The sequence below is a fragment of the Heptranchias perlo genome, chromosome 1 (genome assembly GCF_035084215.1).
Source record: "Heptranchias perlo isolate sHepPer1 chromosome 1, sHepPer1.hap1, whole genome shotgun sequence".
Classification (NCBI taxonomy): domain Eukaryota; kingdom Metazoa; phylum Chordata; class Chondrichthyes; order Hexanchiformes; family Hexanchidae; genus Heptranchias; species Heptranchias perlo.
In genome coordinates this window covers 58,186,953-58,207,946 of record NC_090325.1, presented here as the reverse complement: position 1 = coordinate 58,207,946, position 20,994 = coordinate 58,186,953, and the positions used below count along the sequence as shown (strand labels likewise).

The 20,994-nt window shown below is 46.2% G+C and overlaps 1 protein-coding gene across 1 annotated transcript in view; it reads right to left on the bottom strand.

Annotated features, from left to right (window-relative positions):
• LOC137328374 (probable phospholipid-transporting ATPase IM) overlaps nt 1–19,814 on the bottom strand; it is a 206,246-nt gene extending 186,432 nt beyond the window's left edge. The window contains exons 1-6 of the mRNA XM_067994373.1: nt 19,664–19,814; nt 19,259–19,343; nt 17,152–17,237; nt 16,962–17,032; nt 13,715–13,843; nt 5,263–5,361 (exon numbers count right to left, since the gene is read on the bottom strand). Of these exons, the coding sequence (XP_067850474.1) occupies nt 5,263–5,361; nt 13,715–13,843; nt 16,962–17,032; nt 17,152–17,237; nt 19,259–19,343; nt 19,664–19,814 (621 nt within the window). The remainder of the gene's footprint in view (nt 1–5,262; nt 5,362–13,714; nt 13,844–16,961; nt 17,033–17,151; nt 17,238–19,258; nt 19,344–19,663) is intronic.
• Nucleotides 19,815–20,994: the final 1,180 nt, after the last annotated feature.

The window sequence follows — 20,994 nt, the reverse complement described above, 5'->3', positions numbered from 1 at the left end:
ATTATTAGTTATCTTCGTGTGGAAGTTTACGAACTGCCTTTTGGAAGTCTAAGTACACAACATTGTAAAGTGTTCCATAGTCGACATAGATTGTTATTTCCTCAAAGAAGTTAAGGAGGGTGATCAATGCTTCTTCGAAAACACCTCCCAAACCCGTGACCTCTGCCACCTAGAAGGACAAGGGCAGCAGACACATGGGAACAATACCACCTGCACATTCCCCTCCAAGTCACACACCATCCCCACTTGAAATATATCACTGTTCCTTCATCGTCACTGGGTCAAAATCCTGGAACTCCCTACCTAACAGCACTGTGGGAGAACCTTCACCACACGGACTGCAGCGGTTCAAGAAGGTGGCTCACCACCACTTTCTCAAGGGCAATTAGGGATGTGCAATAAATGCTGGCCTTGCCAGTGACGCCCGCATCCCATGAACAAATAAAAAAAAGGATCTTCCCCCATCTAAAGCTATGTTGATTATGTTATTGTTGTACAGATCATTCTCAAGTTTTCTCCTGATAATCAATTCCATTATTTTATATTGAATTTAGTTAAGCCTGTCTATTTTGTCACCCTTTTGACTTTGGGTGCTACATTTGCATATTTTCAATCAACTGGTACCTCCCAGTGTCCACTGACTCCCTCATAATGATTATCAGTGCCTGGCAGAGCACTCCGGCCGAATGCCCGTACTAGTGGCTAGGAAGCTGGTATGATTTTGAGGCCCCGGCCTCATTTGAATTTGACAAACGGACGTCCAATGAAGCTCACCGATTCTTGGCCTAAGGAATGTCAGTGAGCTGGGATTCCAGCACGGGCCTGCAGGTCGGTCCTCACACGCTTTTCCCATGTGTCCCTTAAAATTGCAATCGATGTCCTAACTATGGCATTCGGACCCCAATTGAATGGGAAAGAGGCCGACCACTTGTTTTAGGCATGCACTTCAGCTGCCCAACAATAGGACCCTGTGAAAGCCGCAGGTCAATTGTCGGGGTTGATGGGGTAGGCGGTAAGTTTACAGACCGCATTTGTAGGCACTTTCTGGCCTGTTAACGCTGATTTTCCCAAGTGAAATTCAGTCCCAAAGGGTTCCACCTCATTAATACTGAAGTCCTGAATTTTTCTGTGGCACTCTTTTTTTGGGGTGCAGGTACATTCTTCATATCTTCCCGAATGAATACTTGCTGGGAGTAACTGTTCAGAATATTTCCTACATTGTGCTCATATTCAGTTTAAAACTATTTGCATCTTTTAATGTTCTCATCTATTCTCTGGCTCTTGCTATTGAAATATTGAAAGAATCTTTTACTGCTTGTCCTCTGCAACTTTGTTTTTTTTCTAGGACTCTCTTTGACTCTCTGATCACCCTTTTAATTTCTTTTTGCATGATCCTATCACCCTGGCCAGCTCACTGGAGTTTCAATGTGATACATTAAATAAAAATCTGGAATTAAAATACTAGTATCAGTAATGATGGCCATGAAACTACCGGATTGTCGTAAAAACCCATCTGGTTCACTTATGTCCTTAAGGGAAGTAAACCTGCCGTCCTTACCCAGTCTGGCCTATATGTGACTCCAGAATCACAGCAATGTGGTTGATTCTCAATTGCCCTCTGAAATGGCCTAGCAAGCCACTCAGTTGTAAAATCTCGCTAAAAAAAGTCACAATAAGAATAAAACTGGACGGACCACCCGGCATCGGACCACTAGGCACCAGACACGACAAAGGCAAACCAAGCCCAGTCGACCCTGCAAAGTCCTTCTCACTAAAATCTGGGGACTTGTGCCAAAATTGGGAGAGCTGTCCCACAGACTAGTCAAGCAACAGCCTGACATAGCCATACTCAGAGAATCATACCTTTCAGCCAATGTCCCAGACTCTTCCATCACCATCCCTGGGTATATCCTGTCCCACCGGCAGGACAGACCTACCACAGGTGGCGGTACAGTGATATACAGTCAGGAGGGAGTGGCCCTGGGAGTCCTCAACATTGACTCTGGACCCCATGAAATCTCATGGCATCAGGTCAAACATGGGCAAGGAACCCTCCTGCTGATTATCACCTACCGCCCTCCCTCAGCTGATGAATCAGTCCTCCTCCATGTTGAACACCACTTGGAGGAAGCACTGAGGGTAGCAAGGGCACAGAATGTACTCTGGGTGGGGGACTTCAATGTTCATCACCAAGAATGGCTCGGTAGCACCACTACTGACCAAGCTGGCCGAGTCCTAAAGGACATAGCTGCTAGACTGGGCCTGCAGCAGGTGGTGAGCAAACCAACACGAGGGAAAAACTTACTTCACCTCGTCCTCACCAATTTACCTGTCGCAAATGCATCTGTCCATGACAGTATTGGTAGGAGTGAACATCGCACAGTCCTCGTGGGTATGAAGTCCCGTCTTCGCACTGAGGACACCATCCAACGTGTTGTGTGGCACTACCACCTTGCTAAATGGGATAGATTCAGAACAGATCTAGCAGCTCAAAACTGGGCATCCATGAGGCGCTGTGGGCCATCAGCAGCAGCAGAATTGTGTTCCAGCACAATCTGTAACCTCATGGCCCAGCATATTCCTACTCTACCATTACCAACAAGCCAGGGGATCAACCCTGGTTCAATGAGGAGTGTAGAAGAGCATGCCAGGAGCAGCACCAGGCATACCTAAAAATGAGGTGCCAACCTGGTGAAGCTACAACTCAGGACTACATGCATGCTAAACACCGGAAGCAACATGCTATAGACAGAGCTAAGCGATTCCACAACCAACGGATCAGATCAAAGCTCTGCAGTCCTGCCACATCCAGTCGTGAATGGTGGTGGACAATTAAACAACTAATGGGAGGAGGAGGCTCTGTAAACATCCCCATCCTCAATGATGGCAGAGTCCAGCACGTGAGTGCAAATGACAAGGCTGAAGCGTTTGCAACCATCTTCAGCCAGAAGTGTCGAGTGGATGATCCATCTCGGCCTGTTCCCCATATCCCCACCATCACAGAAGCCAGTCTTCAGCCAATTCGATTCACTCCATGTGATATTAAGAAACGGCTGAGTGCACCGGATACAGCAAAGGCTATGGGTCCCGACAACATCCCGGCTGTAGTGCTGAAGACTTGTGCTCCAGAACTAGCTGCGCCTCTAGCCAAGCTGTTCCAGTACAGCTACAACATTGGCATCTACCCGACAATGTGGAAAATTGCCCAGGTATGTCCTGTCCACAAAAAGCAGGACTAAACCATTCCGGCCAATTACCGCCCCATCAGTTTACTCTCAATCATCAGTAAAATGATGGAAGGTGTCGTCAACAGTGCTATCAAGCGGCACTTACTCACCAATAACCTGCTCACCGATGCTCAGTTTGGGTTCCGCCAGGACCACTCGGCTCCAGACCTCATTACAGCCTTGGACCAAACATGGACATAAGAGCTGAATTCCAGAGGTGAGGTGAGAGTGACTACCCTTGACATCAAGGCAGCATTTGACCGAGTGTGGCACCAAGGAGCCCTAGTAAAATTGAAGTCAATGGGAATCAGGGGGAAAACGCTCCAGTGGCTGGAGTCATACCGAGCACAAAGGAAGATGGTAGTGGTTGTTGGAGGCCAATCATCTCAGCCCCAGGACATTGCTGCAGGAGTTCCTCAAGGCAGTGTCCTTGGCCCAACCATCTTCAGCTGCTTCATCAATGACCTTCCCTCCATCATAAGGTCAGAAATGGGGGTGTTCGCTGATGATTGCACAGTGTTCAGTTCCATTCGCAGCCCCTCAGATAATGAAGCAGTCCGAGCCCGCATGCAGCAAGACCTGGACAACATCCAAGCTTGTGCTCATAAGTGGCAAGTAACATTTGCACCAGACAAGTGCCAGGCAATGACCATCTCCAACAAGAGAGTGTCTAACCACCTCCCCTTGACATCCAACGGCACTACCATAGCCGAATCCCCCACCATCAACATCCTGGGGGTCACCATTGACCAGAAACTTAACTGGACCAGCCATATAAATACTGTGGCTACAAGAGCAGGTCAGAGGCTGGGTGTTCTGCGGCGAGTGACTCACCTCCTGACTCCCCAAAGCCTTGCCACCATCTACAAGGCACAAGTCAGGAGTGTGATGGAATACTCTCCACTTGCCTGGATGAGTGCAGCTCCAACAACACTCAAGAAGCTCGACACCATCCAGGAGAAAGTAGCCCGCTTGATTGGCACCCCATCCACCACCCTAAACATTCACTCCCTTCACCACTGGTGCACAGTGACTGCAGTGTGTACCATCCACAGGATGCACTGCAGCAACTCGCCATGGCTTCTTCGACTGCACCTCTCAAACCCACGACCTCTACCACCTAGAAGGACAAGTGCAGCAGGTACATGGCAGCAACACCACCTGCACGTTCCCCTCCAAGTCACACACCATCCCGACTTGGAAATTTATCGCCGTTCCTTCATCATCACTGAGTCAAAATCCTGGAACTCCCTTCCTACCAGCACTGTGGGAGAACCTTCATCACCCGGACTGCAGCGGTTCAAGAAGGCGGCTCACCACCACCATCTCAAGGGCAATTAGGGATGGGCAATAAATGCCAGCCTTGCCAGCGACGCCCACATCCCATGAACGAATCAAAAAAAAACCCACTCTTGCTGCTAAAAACAACTGACCAGTGGCTGATGAATGCAATATTAAGCTATCTGAATCAAGGGAATTAATTCTTTACCCTTCTTGTTACACCAGCCTTGAATTACTTTGAGAGTGATTAAAGCACTTTTTAATTTTTAACCAGAGATATATAAGTAATCACTGATCTTTCAGTAATGAACTAAGTAGTAATTATTACATTTTATGAACCAAAATATAGGAAATATATTATGGCCCTAAATTTCTGACATGGGTTACAAGCCTTGATCACCTCGCATTTGTCTGAAATTCTTCCCTCCACTATTTAAGCAGTAACTTTAAAATAAGTAGGCTAAAGCCTCTGCTAAAATAGGAGAGAGGAATTTCAAATGAATAAATTAGGAATATATACATTAGTAATGGCATACTTTCAGGGCCTGTTTTTCTGAAAATACACAAGGAGTGACGTTCCACAGGGATTCTCCCAAATGTCTGCTCTAAGTTCGGCTGAAGGGCCACGGAAACCTCGGAAAAACAGCCGCAATTACCGCAGACAATCAATAGATCCCCTGCAGAAATTTGCCTCTGCAAAGATACCTATTTTTCTTAAAACAGATTAAGACACAGAATTGTAAACAGAACTTACATAATCATCAATGGCATCTTTCACTGCTGTTATTATCAACACCAGCATTAAGGGAATAACAGTGGTATACCAGGACAGAGATGAGACTTGTGGAATAAGCTGAAAAAAGTAAGTGCAAATGCATTTAATACTTCCAAAATAACTGACAAAAATATCTTGTAAATAACTGTTAAAAGAGGCATTATATTTATTGCAGTGAAAGCATCAGGATGTGTCATTACACTATATTTCACAAATGAATAGAAAAGATTTTAATTAACATTTTTCAATATAGCCAGAAATTATATATGCATTTCATGATTTTTTTAGCATAAGATTTGACTGTATTCTATTTAATTTGGTCACTGGTGAAATAGCACACTATGATTGGCTATTACATTATTCTAAAACCTCTGATACATCCTCATGACATTTTATTCAAACATTTGATTCACATTTTAGTGACTCCAATTGTTGCAACTGTTTTATTTGCAACTGCTTATCTTCTTTCCATAATTTTCACACATATCTTTCTCTATTGAAGATCATCACCTTATGCCAACAATAAATTCCTAGGCACGTGCATATGAGTTTTTACCAAAATCGTAACTATTTTAGTACTTGGTTTTACTTCATACCAAAACAACCCCTACCATTGTAAAACTTCAGATGTACATATTTGTTGGAATTCTTTAAACCTTCATTCATCTCATCACAAGATAACATGTGGATTAGGAAGCCCATTTAGCTCATCCATCCAGAAAGCATATAGAGGCTAGGAATTTCCTCAAGCGGCTCCCGCTCCACCACAATAACTTTGTACATACACAAGGTTTCTGCTGCAGTTCCAGTGAAGTTACAGCAGCGGAGCAGCAGCAGCTCTGAGGAAATTCCCCAATAGAGCCTCCCCCATCACAGCATCCAAATAACTTGCAGAGATTTGGTCTTTACTATCCTAACTGGAAGTCCATTTCATATATTGACCACTCTGTGAACAAGAACTTCCTGACACCAGTCTTAAACTGGACAGAGTACACAAGGTGTGGAATAACCATCTGGTGCACTGAAGAGGCAAGCAGCTAATCCCTAGCCTCAGAGGACATGAGTTTTGAGGAAAGACTCAAAAGGTTTCCGTTCTTTACACTTGAAAGGAAATTACTAAGAGAGGACCTCATTGAACAGCTGAGAGGAGCCGAGCCGAGCGGAGGGAGCGTCCGATAAAAGGCGGGATTTCAGAGCGCTGAGAGGAGCCGAGCCGAGCGGAGGGAGCGTCCGATAAAAGGCGGGATTTCAGAGCGCTGAGAACAGCTGAGAGGAGCCGAGCCGAGCGGAGGGAGCGTCTGATAAAAGGCGGGATTTCAGAGCGCTGAGAACAGCTGAGAGGAGCCGAGCCGAGCGGAGGGAGCGTCTGATAAAAGGCGGGATTTCAGAGCGCTGAGAACAGCTGAGAGGAGCCGAGCCGAGCGGAGGGAGCGTCTGATAAAAGGCGGGATTTCAGAGCGCTGAGAACAGCTGAGAGGAGCCGAGCCGAGCGGAGCTGCGACCGAGTTCGAAGTGACGTCAGGAATCAGATCGGGACGCGACACAGGGGAGGCACCTGATTGGTGAGTAGGTTCAGGTGAGTATTTCTCCTTATCTACAGTAACTGAAGTAAAAGGAAAGGGAAGGTCTGCAGGTCTTATCGGAAGTAGCGTTTATTTTTTAGTGAATCAAGGTCCCTAGTGTAGTTAACATTCTCTAAATTGAGAACAATTTAAAGGAGTAAACTCCTTAAAGGGAGTGGTAAGTAGTTTTTCTTTCCTTTTTTTTTCTCTTGACATTGTAGTTGTTCTTAAGCTAATTTAAGGGTTAAGTCATGGCAGGAGATCCCAGCGCCGTGTCATGTTCCTCTTGTGGGATGTGGGAATTCAGGGCTCCTTCCTGTATCCCTGATTCCTTCACCTGCGGGAAGTGTGTCCAGCTGCAGCTATTGTTTGACCGCTTGACGGCTCTGGAGCTGCGGATGGACTCACTTTGGAGCATCCGCGATGCTGAGAAAGTCGTGGATAGCACGTTCAGTGAGTTGGTCACACCGCAGATAAAAATTACTGAGGGAGATAGTGAATGGGTGACCAACAGACAGAGGAAGAGTAGGAAGGCAGTGCAGGGGTCCCCTGCGGTCATCTCCCTCCAAAACAGGTATACCGTTTTGGATACTGTTGGCGGAGATGGCTCACCAGGGGAAGGTGGCAGTGGCCAGGTTCATGGCACCGTGGCTGGCTCTGCTGCACAGGAGGGCAGGAAAAAGAGTGGCAGAGCTATAGTGATAGGGGACTCGATTGTAAGGGGAATAGACAGGCGTTTCTGCGGACGCAACCGAGACTCCAGGATGGTATGTTGCCTCCCTGGTGCAAGGGTCAAGGATGTCTCGGAGCGGCTGCAGGACATTCTGGAGGGGGAGGGTGAACAGCCAGTTGTCGTGGTGCATATAGGCACCAACGATATAGGTAAAAAACAGGATGAGGTCCTACAAGCTGAATTTAGGGAGTTAGGAGTTAAACTAAAGAGTAGGACCTCAAAGGTAGTAATCTCAGGATTGCTACCAGTGCCACGGGTTAGTCAGAGTAGGAATGACAGGATAGCTAAGATGAATACATGGCTTGAGAGATGGTGCAAGCTGGAGGGATTCAAATTCCTGGGCCATTGGAACCGGTTCTGGGGGAGGTGGGACCAGTACAAATTGGACGGTCTGCATCTGGGCAGGACTGGAACCAATGTCCTAGGGGGAGTGTTTGCCAGTGCTGTTGGGGAGGGTTTAAACTAATGTGGCAGGGGGATGGGAACCGATGCAGGAAGTCAGTGGGAAATAAAGTGGTGACAGAAACAAAAGGCAGTAAGGGAGAGTGTACAGAACATGACCGGACAGATGGTCTGAGAAAGCAGGGCAAAGACCAAGGGAAGTCTAGATTAAACTGCATTTATTTCAATGCAAGAAGTCTGATGGGCAAGGCAGATGAACTCAGGGCATGGATGGGTACATGGGACTGGGATGTTATAGCTATTACTGAAACATGGCTAAGGGAGGGGCAGGACTGGCAGCTCAATGTTCCAGGGTACAGATGCTATAGGAAAGATAGAGCAGGAGGTAAGAGAGGAGGGGGAGTTGCGTTCTTGATTAGGGAGAACATCACGGCAGTAGTGAGAGGGGATATATCCGAGGGTTCGCCCACTGAGTCTATATGGGTAGAACTGAAAAATAAGAAGGGAGAGATCACTTTGATAGGATTGTACTACAGACCCCCAAATAGTCAACGGGAAATTGAGGAGCAAATATGTAAGGAGATTACAGACAGCTGCAAGAAAAATAGGGTGGTAATAGTAGGGGACTTTAACTTTCCCAACATTGACTGGGACAGCCATAGCATTAGGGGCTTGGATGGAGAGAAATTTGTTGAGTGTATTCAGGAGGAATTTCTCATTCAGTATGTGGATGGCCCGACTAGAGAGGGGGCAAAACTTGACCTCCTCTTGGGAAATAAGGAAGGGCAGGTGACAGAAGTGTTGGTGAGGAATCACTTTGGGACAAGTGATCATAATTCCATTAGTTTTAAGATAGCTATGGAGAATGATAGGTCTGGCCCAAAAGTTAAAATTCTAAATTGGGGAAAGGCCAATTTTGATGGTATTAGACAGGAACTTTCAGAAGTTGATTGGGAGAGTCTGTTGGCAGGCAAAGGGACGTCTGGTAAGTGGGAGGCTTTCAAAAGTGTGTTAACCAGGGTTCAGGGTAAGCACATTCCTTATAAAGTGAAGGGCAAGGCTGGTAGAAGTAGGGAACCTTGGATGACTCGGGAGATTGAGGCACTAGTCAAAAAGAAGAAGGAGGCATATGACATGCATAGGCAGCTGGGATCAAGTGGATCCCTTGAAGAGTATAGAGATTGCCGGAGTAGAGTTAAGAGAGAAATCAGGAGGGCAAAAAGGGGATATGAGATTGCTTTGGCAGATCAGGCAAAGGTGAATCCAAAGAGCTTCTACAAATACATAAAGGGCAAAAGGGTAACTAGGGAGAGAGTAGGGCCTCTTAAGGATCAACAAGGTCATCTATGTGCGGAACCACAAGAGATGGGTGAGATCCTGAATGAATATTTCACATCGGTATTTACGGTTGAGAAAGGCATGGATGTTAGGGAACTTGGGGAAATAAATAGTGATGTCTTCAGGAGTGTACATATTACAGAGAGGGAGGTGCTGGAAGTCTTAACGCGCATCAAGGTAGATAAATCTCCGGGACCTGATGAAATGTATCCCAGGACGTTATGGGAGGTTAGGGAGGAAATTGCGGGTCCCCTAGCAGAGATATTTGAATCATCCACCGCTACAGGTGAGGTGCCTGAAGATTGGAGGGTAGCAAATGTTGTGCCTTTGTTTAAGAAGGGCGGCAGGGAAAAGCCTGGGAACTACAGACCAGTGAGCCTGACATCTGTAGTGGGTAAGTTGTTAGAGGGTATTCTGAGGGACAGAATCTACAGGCATTTGGAGAGGCAGGGACTAATTAGGAACAGTCAGCATGGTTTTGTGAGAGGAAAATCATGTCTCACGAATTTGATTGAGTTTTTTGAAGGGGTAACCAAGAAGATAGATGAGGGCTGTGCAGTAGACGTGGTCTACATGGACTTCAGCAAAGCATTTGACAAGGTACCGCATGGTAGGTTGTTACATAAGGTTAAATCTCATGGGATCCAAGGTGAGGTAGCCAATTGGATACAAAATTGGCTTGACGACAGAAGACAGAGGGTGGTTGTCGAGGGTTGTTTTTCAAACTGGATGCCTGTGTCCAGCGGTGTGCCTCAGGGATCGGTGCTGGGTCCGCTGTTATTTGTTATTTATATTAATGATTTGGATGAGAATTTAGGAGGCATGGTTAGTAAGTTTGCAGATGACACCAAGATTGGTGGCATTGTGGACAGTGAAGAAGGTTATCTAGGATTGCAACGGGATCTTGATAAATTGGGCCAGTGGGCCGATGAATGGCAGATGGAGTTTAATTTAGATAAATGTGAGGTGATGCATTTTGGTAGATCGAATCGGGCCAGGACCTACTCCGTTAATGGTAGGGCGTTGGGGAGAGTTATAGAACAAAGAGATCTAGGAGTACAGATTCATAGCTCCTTGAAAGTGGAGTCACAGGTGGATAGGGTGGTGAAGAAGGCATTCAGCATGCTTGGTTTCATTGGTCAGAACATTGAATGCAGGAGTTGGGATGTCTTGTTGAAGTTGTACAGGGCATTGGTGAGGCCACACTTGGAGTACTGTGTACAGTTCTGGTCACCCTATTATAGAAAGGATATTATTAAACTAGAAAGAGTGCAGAAAAGATTTACTAGGATGCTACCGGGACTTGATGGTTTGACTTACAGGGAGAGGTTAGACAGACTGGGACTTTATTCCCTGGAGAGTAGGAGGTTAAGGGGTGATCTTATAGAAGTCTATAAAATAATGAGGGGCATAGATAAGGTCGATAGTCAAAATCTTTTCCCAAAGGTAGGGGAGTCTATAACGAGGGGGCACAGATTTAAGGTGAGAGGGGAGAGATACAAAAGGATCCAGAGGGGCAATTTTTTCACTCAAAGGGTGGTGAGTGTCTGGAACGAGCTGCCAGAGGCAGTAGTAGAGGCGGGTACAATTTTGTCTTTTAAAAAGCATTTGGACAGTTACATGGGGAAGATGGGTATCGAGGGATATGGGCCAAGTGCAGGCAATTGGGACTAGCTTAGTGGTATAAACTGGGCGACATGGACATGTTGGGCCGAAGGGCCTGTTTCCATGTTGTAACTTCTATGATTCTATGATTCTATAATATAAAATAATAAAAGTATCGAAAAAGAAAATCGAGGGCACTACTTCAAACTAAACTGTTATAGTTTGAACCTGTACACTACTATAACAGAATTTTCCTTTTCTATACTGTTTATTACTTTGTGTTGCTCAATGAGGTCCTCTCTTAGCAATTTCCTTTCAAGGATGAATAACCCAAGCATTTTCATTGACAATAGTTTCCTCAGAGTACCACATGTAGCAAAATCATCAATGATTCTTTATGAATGGATTTGGTTGTTGCACATAGCGCAGGCGGGAAATCTTCCCCCATTATGACTTGGTACTATAAAGCCCACATATTGTTGCCAAGTGATTATTTTAAAAATGAGAATTTTCCAATGAGTACTTTCATTATTTATACATATAGGGCTCGAATTTGCCAGGCCTGCGGGTTTCCGGCGGGTTGGGTTTCGGGAGCGTGGTCAACATGCTCGGCGAAATTAGTGGGTTGCCCGCGCGATCGTAGCAGGCAACACACTAATAGGAATCAATTACCTGCTCCTCCGGGGTCCGCGGCGCTGGCCTGCGCGTCGGGCGGGCTGCGCATGCGCAGTACGATCTGTCAGCTGGAGGCTCTCTAGTTAAAGGGGCAGTCTTCCACTGACAGATGCTGCAACCAATGGAACAAATTGCAGCATGGAGCAGCCCAGGGGGAAGGCTGCTCCCAGTTTAATGATGCCTCACCCCAGGTATCATCAGATGGGGTGAGGAGGAGGGGGAGGACACAGATCTTCCCCCCGGCGGGCGGGAGGAAGCGGCCTGCCTCTGCCACCAAGAAGGCCTGGCTCGAGGTGGCAGAGGGGGTCACCTGCGCCACCAACATATCGCCCACCTGCATACAGTGCAGGAGGCGCTGCAATGACCGCAGTAGGTCAGCCACAGTGAGAACACGAAGTCTTTCCCCTACACTCCGTCTGCCACAACACTGCCCCCACCCCACATCTCCTTCGGCACCGCCAACACTACTCTGTCACATCACCCTTCATACCCACTCAAACCCCATCCTCATCTTACCTCCACCTACTCACCTCGCCAGTACTCATCCTGCCACTAACACGCAACCCAATCCTCATACAATCTCATTGCTCCATCCCATACTCACCCTCTCGTGCATCTCCCTCACGGCCAGCCTCACTCAACCTGCCACCACCTATGCTGCAGCCACAGGGCATGCATCACATATGTGCAGTAGGCAGCGTAAGGCAAACGTGTCGTGAGCATGAAGGGGGTGCACAAGGGTGTCTGAGGGTTTGTCATGGGTGTTACCTATATTGAATTTCAGAGCAACAAACAGCACACATTATATTGACACCACCACTGCCATGTCTCCGCGAATCCTGTCCGTTGTGTCCAATAATGCCCGTTCCTGGGTATCACTATGAGGACCCACCACTGATGCCACCCATCGTGTTACTGCAGAGTAGGTTCAGGTGTATTTGCAGGGCTCTTCCGCGCAGACAACTGAGAGACATCGGTGGTGTAGCCGGCTGCACCCTGGAAGGATGCGGAGGAGAAGTTGTGAAGGGCAGTGGTAACTTTGACAGCGACAGGTAAGCAGTTGGTGCTGGGGCCAGCCAGGAGCAACTCGGCATGAAAGAGCCTGCAGATCTCCACAACTACATGTCGAGCGAATCTGCGCCTCCTTGTGCACTGCTGCTCGGAGAGGTCCGGGGAGCTGCGCCTCGGTCTGTGGACCATGTGGCGAGGGTAGTGCCCTCTGCGATGCGTCTCTCCCTGCGGTAGCCCTCCCTCCTGCTGTGCAGGTGGGCGTGCAACAACACCGTGTTGGGGGGCTCCACGTCTCTGCGGCGGACGGCGTGGACTGCGAGGCTGCTTGGGCTGGCCATGCTGTTCGTCCTCCGAGGGTGTCCACGCACCACCCATCTGGCAGGTGTTGGTCTGAGGGGTTGTGCAGGGTAGGTGGGTGGTTCCTCGGACTGGGGCTGCGGTTTCGTGTCGGTCTGTCCTCTGGCTTGGCGGGGGGTGGTGGAGGGCAGGGGTTGCCCTATGTGACGCGGTGGCCTCCTGCGTGGGTGAGGGCTCTCCCCCGTGGAGTGCACCTTGGCACCTGCCACAGGCTGCTGGCTGCAACACGCCTGGTTGGAGAGAGACTGTTTCCCCCAGTGTGGGAAACTCACTGCCTTGAACCTAAAATCCCACACTTCCTCTTTTGACAGCTGCTTCAGCTCATTAAATGACCTCAACAAGCAAGGTAAGTACTCTCAAGTGGAACCCCGCTGGCTTTAATTGCCTGCGGGATTCCCACCTGCGGGGCTTGCGCGCGCAGCCCCACACGTCAGCGCGGTACCCGGAAGTGGCCGGGATTTCGGCGCGATCCGGTCACGTGACCGGATATCGGGATTTTCAGGGCCCCCCCGCTGGAAACCCGCAGGAAACCCGACGCGAAAATCGAGCCCATAGGTTATAAAATCATTTAACAACTTGCATTTATATGGCGCATTTAATGTAGAAAAATGTCCGACGGTGCTTCACAGAAGCATAAATTGGCAAAAATCAATGTCACGCCAAAGAAGAAAACATTAGGGTGACTAAAAACTTGGTCAATGGGGTGTGTTTTAATGTAACATAAACACAGATAAAAATAAACACTTACCTGCAAAATTAGTAAACATAAAAAATAAGCATTGGCAATTCGCTGGAACTGTTCAAACAAGTTGATTGGCAAGAACGTGAAAATGTTATATTTGGAGGTTTTAATTACATTGTTCTGAAATGAAAGACAAAATTTGGTAAGAGTATGAAATTAAGCAACACAGATACAAAACAATTCTAATTACAGTATCTTCACAACATCAAATTCAATGAACCAGGGATCACTGCATAAGATGTGATTGGGAGCAGATGAATTATGGAATTTAAATAAATTAAAAATAAAATACACTTAATTTAATGACTGTAGAAATGTGAAAAGAGAGCATTTTATTTGATTTATTTCAAAGTTTCTTCTGCACGGTAATAAATCAAGTAGAAGGGTCCATCTTTAAGACAAATACATGTTTAGTTATAAACTATATTGATAGAAACCTCGTAACATTTTTTGCCTGTTCCTCTACTACAGAGTAGGTCAATAACAGTCTATTTTCCCTATCTCATATGCTTGTAATAACAAGATTTGGCTTTGTGCTCTTTGTGTGTAAAAAAAATCAGAGACTATCATTTTGTCCATTTACAATGCAAGTACTCTTTCTGTAATCCACAGTTTGTTAATTTTTGCCACATTAGCTGCAATGTTTTGATTCAGGTCAACACAAGGAGGAGTATAGTAAGGTGTATGAAGAGATAAGCAAAGTGTGTAAGAAGAGGAAAGTTACCTTTTATGGTAGAATTCAATCAAATCAACGTAAATTGGGAAAATGAAAGTGGTCCAGAGTTAGTGTGAGTAAATATAATGCATGACTGCTTCATGATTCAGTGCATAAAGGAAGCCATGAGAGATAGTACTCATGTTGACCTGGATTCGTAAATGACCCAGACAGTTACAGGGAATCAAAGTCGTAGCCCCCTGACAGACAGTGATCACAGAATGATCAAGTTTAACATTATCTGAGACGTCATTATGCTAAACACCAGGATCCAGATTTATAACTTTAAAAGGGCTAAATTCAAAGAGATGAAGAGGGGAAGATGAAGTAAGGTGGGAGGAGGCTCGTGTAGAGCATAAACCAGCATAGACCTGTTCAGCCGAATGGCCTGTTTCTGTGCTGTAAATTCTATGTGATCCTATGTAATGATGGAAGAATTAATACAAATGGATTGGAAGAGGGTAAGTACATATCTAAGATCAACTAGCTCAGACGAAACAACTCTGTCCGTATACGGATTAACAAATTAAAATTGAAATATGGAGGGGAAACTAACTCTACAAATGCTGCAGGAAGAAAAGAGGAAGAGAGGATCGCACAGAAACAAGTTAAAAGGGTGATCAGAAGTTGAAATATAACAGTAAAGAATTCAGAAGCAGATATTCCCAGCAAAAGCACTCAAAGCTGTGTCAAGCATCATCTTCAAAAAATAGCTGGATACACACCTGGTTATTAATGGGATTGAGGGTTCTATGGATAGGAACAGTTTAAGTTGGGTAAATACTCCGCAGGGCATATGAGGGCCAGGGAGGGGGGTAATGTCACCTGTGGAGGTTGTGACTAAAACGTAGTGTGTTTGTCTAGGTTTAGCTTGGTGGCTGTCTCTTTACATCCAATTACAATACATAGTGGGGGGTTATTTGGGGTGGATCTGGAGTGAGGCAGATTTTTTCCTGCTCTACGGATGTGCCCCTGACCCTGTCCCAAATCCTGGGATCAGGGACATTTACATGGGCTAGTCTGGAGCCCCTATCATTCATGGTGCTTGCCTCGTGAGAGGGGGAGGATTTACATAGAATTCACAACACAGAAACAGGTCATTCGACCCAACTGGTTTATGCCGATGTTTATGCTCCACACTAGCCTCTTCCCACTCTACATGATCTAACCCTATCAGCATATCCTTCTATTGCTTTCTCCCACATGCACTTATCTAGCCTTCCCTTAAATGCACGTATGCTATTCACCTCAACTATTCCATGTGGTAGCAAGTTCCACATTCTAACCACTCTCTGGGTAAAGAAGTTTCTCCTGAATTCATTAAAATTATAGAATCATTGAATGGTTACAGCGCAGGAGGAGGCCATTCAGCCCATCGAGCCTGTGCCAGCTCTTTGTAAGAGCAATCCAGTTAGTCCCATTCCCCCACTCTTTCCCCGTAGCCCTGCAAATTTTTTCCCTTCAAGTATTTATCCAATTCCTTTTTGAAAGTTACTACTGAATCTACTTCCACTGCTCTTTCAGGCAGTGTTAATTCCATGTGGAAATTCTATTAAGAAAGCTGAGTGGAGTTAATGTTAGGAACTCATAATGCTGTGTGCATGCTATTTATTTTACCATGCACTTTGCTGCCTTGCTGTTATGCTAATGTGGATGAATTCTTCAGCTCTCCTAAAAAGTGTATTAGTAACCAGATGAATGCAAGCCCAGAAAGCACCAAAGGCACTGATACACAGATCCTCTGTGGGTATTAGAAATGAGCCAGGAGCATTGCTATTAAGTGCGGTGGTAAATTTGCTGCAGGTCCTCATGCAAAGCCTCTTTGGTGAAGAGCACTCTTCTCCCGCAGAGCTCCTCACTGAGACCATCATATGATCTGAATGACCTATAAATTCTTTGAAATGTAATATCTTGTAGTGCACAATCCCCCCAAATGTTATCTCACTCTTCCTGCATTAAAATAAACAATGGAATGTCCATTGGGAATCCCATAATTTTAACAGACCTCTTACTGTGGGGGAGAGGGAAATATCCTCCTGGTCTCACGGGCTGTCAGAGACAAAGTCATCTCTCTCCAAGCACAACACACAATAAAGTGCTTCAAAATCTATCGTGTAAGTCAAGTAATTGCTCTTCTTCAAAGCTTCTATAAGCTGCAGGGTCCAAAGTAAAGTACTTCAACCAGTATTAGCTGATGTTGGCAACAAGTACGCCTCTTTTATTTCTTTTTACGTTACCCTGGGTGCATTGAGGGTGCAAGTCATGAGTTTTAGCCACTCCTATGCCATCCTTATTTGCATTTATAAAAGTGAATTCCAGGCGGCATCAGCACACATAGATCACCTTAAGGCCGCAGACCCAATTGTAAACAGCAGCGAAGACATTACTTGGTGGAATCCCGGTGCAAACAGGACCCGCTCCAATTTACGGACTAATAATGCGTTGAAAATTACATGTAAATTCAGAGTCCGTGGGCGTGGAGGGGGGAAGATTTTCCTGATATCGTCATTAAAATGATGATATGCAACTTCCGCCTACGTGTTCAGCAATGACTAACGCTCCAAGGTTCTCAGAAATTGCGGTGAAGATAATGTTGGCAGAGATAAGGGCTAGAAGACAAGGACTTATGTTCCAGAAAAAGGATATGCAGGCGGACTGGAAGGAGGTGACACTACTCTATTGCCCTAAGAACAGCTATTCAGTGCTGGAAACATATTAATGACCTCACCAAGCTGGCCAACGTAAGTGAATGCAGATACTAAGATACTACTGGAAGCACGACTCAACTCCACACTATCCAGGACCATATAGCATCTAAGATGAAATGAATAACAGCATTAGTAGGCACAGAGGCCCCTCACCATACCCTCATGGGTACATTTCCTCTCTTACCATTCACTGTCCCATATCACATTTCCTACAATGTTTCACTGAGAAAGGAAGAGGCTGCTGCATTGCCTACACCTGATGGTACGTTCTGTAGACACCTGAGTGAAAACACTCTGGGGCCGAATTTCAGTTTGGACAGGTATCAGGCAGATGATGGGCAGAATGTGCTTGCTGCCTGTCCAATGTCACTGGCGAGGGGCACAACGAATTGTCGAGCCTCATTAATATGCTGTTTGCGAGCTGCTTGCAAGTTTGAAGTGTAGAAGGCAGCTTGCCAATCAGGGAGGGTCAAGAAAACTGGTGGCTCCTCTATGGGGTGTGGGCAGACGATAGCAGCAGTGGAGGAAGTGTCCACAGATGAACCAGCAGCGGCAGAATGATTTTTGTGGGACCTGAAGGAACACTACATGCTCCCACCGGCCCCACAAAATTTGTTGGAAAAACTTACCTTTTACATTTTCAGAGCAACCTCCAGCGAGCCCTTTAAGGACCGCTGGTTATGCTGCTCTACAAAACCAACTGGGTTTGTGCAAAGCCCTCTCCATCCAGTGGAAGCCCAAAATTGTACCAGAGCCCTATGTAGAATTATAGACTGGATACCGCACAAAAGGCCATTCGGCCCATCAAGCCCATGCCAGCTCTTTGTAAGAGCAATCCAGTTAGTCTCGTTACCCCTCTCTTTCCCCATAGCCCTGCAAATTTTTTCCCTTCAAGTATTTATCCAATTCCTTTTTGAAAGCCATGATTGAATCTGCCTCCACCACCCTTTCAGACAGCGCATTCCAGATCGTAACTACTCAGTGCGTTAAAAAGTTTTTCCTGATGTCGCCTTTGGCTCTTTTGCCAATCACCTTAAATCTGTGTCCTCTGGTTCTCAATTCTTCCGCCAATGGGAGCAATTTCTCTTTATTTATTTTATCTAAACCCTGCATGATTTTGAACACTTCTATCGAATCGCCTCTTAACCTTCTCTGCTCTAAGGAGTACAGCCCCAGTTTCTCCAGTCTATCCACGTAACTGAAATCCCTCATCCCTGGTTCCATTCTAGTAAATCCTTTCTGAACCTCTAAGGCCTTTACATTCTTCCCAGAGTACAGTGCCCAGAATTCGACACAATACTCCAGTTGTGGCCGAACCAGTGTTTTATAAAGGTTCAACATAACTTCCTTGCTTTTGTACTCTATGCCTCTATTTATAAAGCCCAGGATCCCGTATGCTTTTTTAACCACTTTCTCAACCTGTCCTGCCACCTTCAAAGATTTGTGCACATATATCCCAAGGTCTCCCTTTCCTGCACCCCCTTTAGAATTGTACCATTTAATTTATATTGCCTCTCCTGTTCTTCCTTCCAAAATGTGTCACTTCACACTTCTCTGCGTTAAATTTCATCTGCCATGTGTCCGCCCATTCCACCAGCCTGTCTATGTCCTCTTTAAGTCGATTACTATGTATGTCATAGAACCCCAATTTGCATGTACTGATGAGGCACTCGCCTGTTTTCGGTGAGTGCCTGGGCCGTCCACGCGAAGGACTCCACCAAAATTGCAGCAGCCCGGACGTCAGTGGGAACAGGGCAATAAGAGCTACATCACAATATTCAGCATGCAACCGCCCCATTCCTGCATGAAAACAGAGACAAAAATTGGCCCCATTGCAAATTAGTCTGTCTAAATCTTTTTGTTCTTTGCAAAGGAGAAACATGTACTCAACCAGAGGTAAAGGACTTGTATGGGTAAAGGAATAGCTAGCACTAGACCTGTCAGTAGGCATCAAGAGGAAGCTATGCAACTCCTGGGCAAACACATCGGGGAGTCAAGTCGGTAATTGGATTGAAACGCTTTCCGGGCAACCCCCAGAATTTTGATGGTGGGGAATTTGGCAATAGTAATGCCATTGAATGTCATGGGGAGGTGGTTAGCATTTCTCTTTTTGGAGATGGTCATTACCTGGTACTTTGTGGTACGAATGTTGCTTGCCACTTATCAGCCCAAGCCTGGATGTTGTGAATACGGGCATGGACTGCTTGATTATCTGAGGAATTGTGAATGGAGCAATCATCAGTGAACAGCCTTACTTCTGACCTTATGACGGAGGGAAGGTCATTGATGAAGCAGCTGAAGATAATTGGGCCTAGGATGCTGTCCTGAAAAACTCCTGCAGTAATGTTCTGGGGCTGAGATGATTGGCCTCCAACAACCACAACAATTTTCCTTTGTGCTAGGTATGACTCCAGCCACTGGTGAGTTTTCCCCCTGATCCCCACTGACCTCAGTTTTACTAGGGCTCCATGGTGCCACACTCAGTCGAATGCTGCCTTGATGTCAAGGGCAGTCACTTTCACCTCACCTCACCTCTGGAATTTAACTCTTTTGTCCATGTTTGGACCAAAGCTGTAATCAGGTCTAGAGGCAAATGGTTCTCACAGAACCCAAGCTGAGCATTGGTGAGCAGGTTATCGGTGAGCACATGCGGCTTGATAGCACAGTTGTCGACTCCTTCCATCACTTTGCTGATGGCTGAGAGTAGGCTGATAAGCCGGTAATTGGCCGGTTTGGATTTGTCCTGCTTTTTGTGGATGCCAGTGTTGTAGCTGTACTGGAACAGCTTGGCTAGAGGCGCGGCTAGTTCTGGAGCACAGGTCTTTAGCACTATCCCAGGCAGCATGTATTGATGTGCATAATGAAGCAGCATCCCATGCTATCTGGACATTAAAGGATTGAAATCCCTTCTGGTTCATAAAAGTGATAGGGCTTTCAGAAAGGGCCTTTATAGTCATATTGGTGTCATCACATGGTGGATTTTATAGAGATCCTGGAAAAGGTTCTGATTATGCTACGAGATTGATACCTAACTTAAAAGCCCTTAATTACCACAACAGGCTAACAGAACTAGGTGTTTTTATTCCAGAAAAGCATAGACTTCGGAGAAATTTGACTGCGGTCTTTAAAATAGAAAAGACTAGATACTGTCCATGTGGATAGATTATTTGAGTTAGATAGGTTAGCGAGAACCAGGGGCCATGTGAATAAGTTACAAAGCATAGAACCAGGTGAAACATCAGGATGTTTTTCTTTGAGTAGAGCAAGGTCTCACAAACTTCATGATGAATGACCAAATAATCTGTTTTGGTGGTGTTGATTGAGAGATGAATGTTGCTCAGGACACCTGGAGAACTTCCAGCTTTTCTTTGAAAATTTGTCATGGGATCTTTTTTACACCTGCCTGAACAGGCGGACAGTGCCTCAGTTTAACAACTCATCCGAAAGACAGCTCAAGTCTTGAAATGGGACTTGAATCCAGAACCTTCAGACTCAGAGGTGAGAAAGTTACCAACTAAGCCAAGCTGACACTGCAGGTGGCCCTGGACCTGGGACCATTGGGCTAAGGGCTGAGGGTCTGGATGCATTGTGGGGAGGGAGTCCCAAGTGCTGAGAATACTACAGAGGAGGTCCTGCGATCTGCGATCATAGAGAGGGAACCTGGAACCTGGGGCATTGGGGAGGGAGGTCTCAGAGTCTAGGAGAACAGGGTGGCTTTGGGATCTAGCAGCCGTGGGAATACAGTCTAGGAGTTTGTGAGCAATGAGAGGATGAAAGGGGGTCCCAGCAACTGGTAGTGGGGTGAAAGATGCTGAGGTCTAGCTGTACTGCAATGAGGCTTTTGGAGTATTGGGGAACAGAGT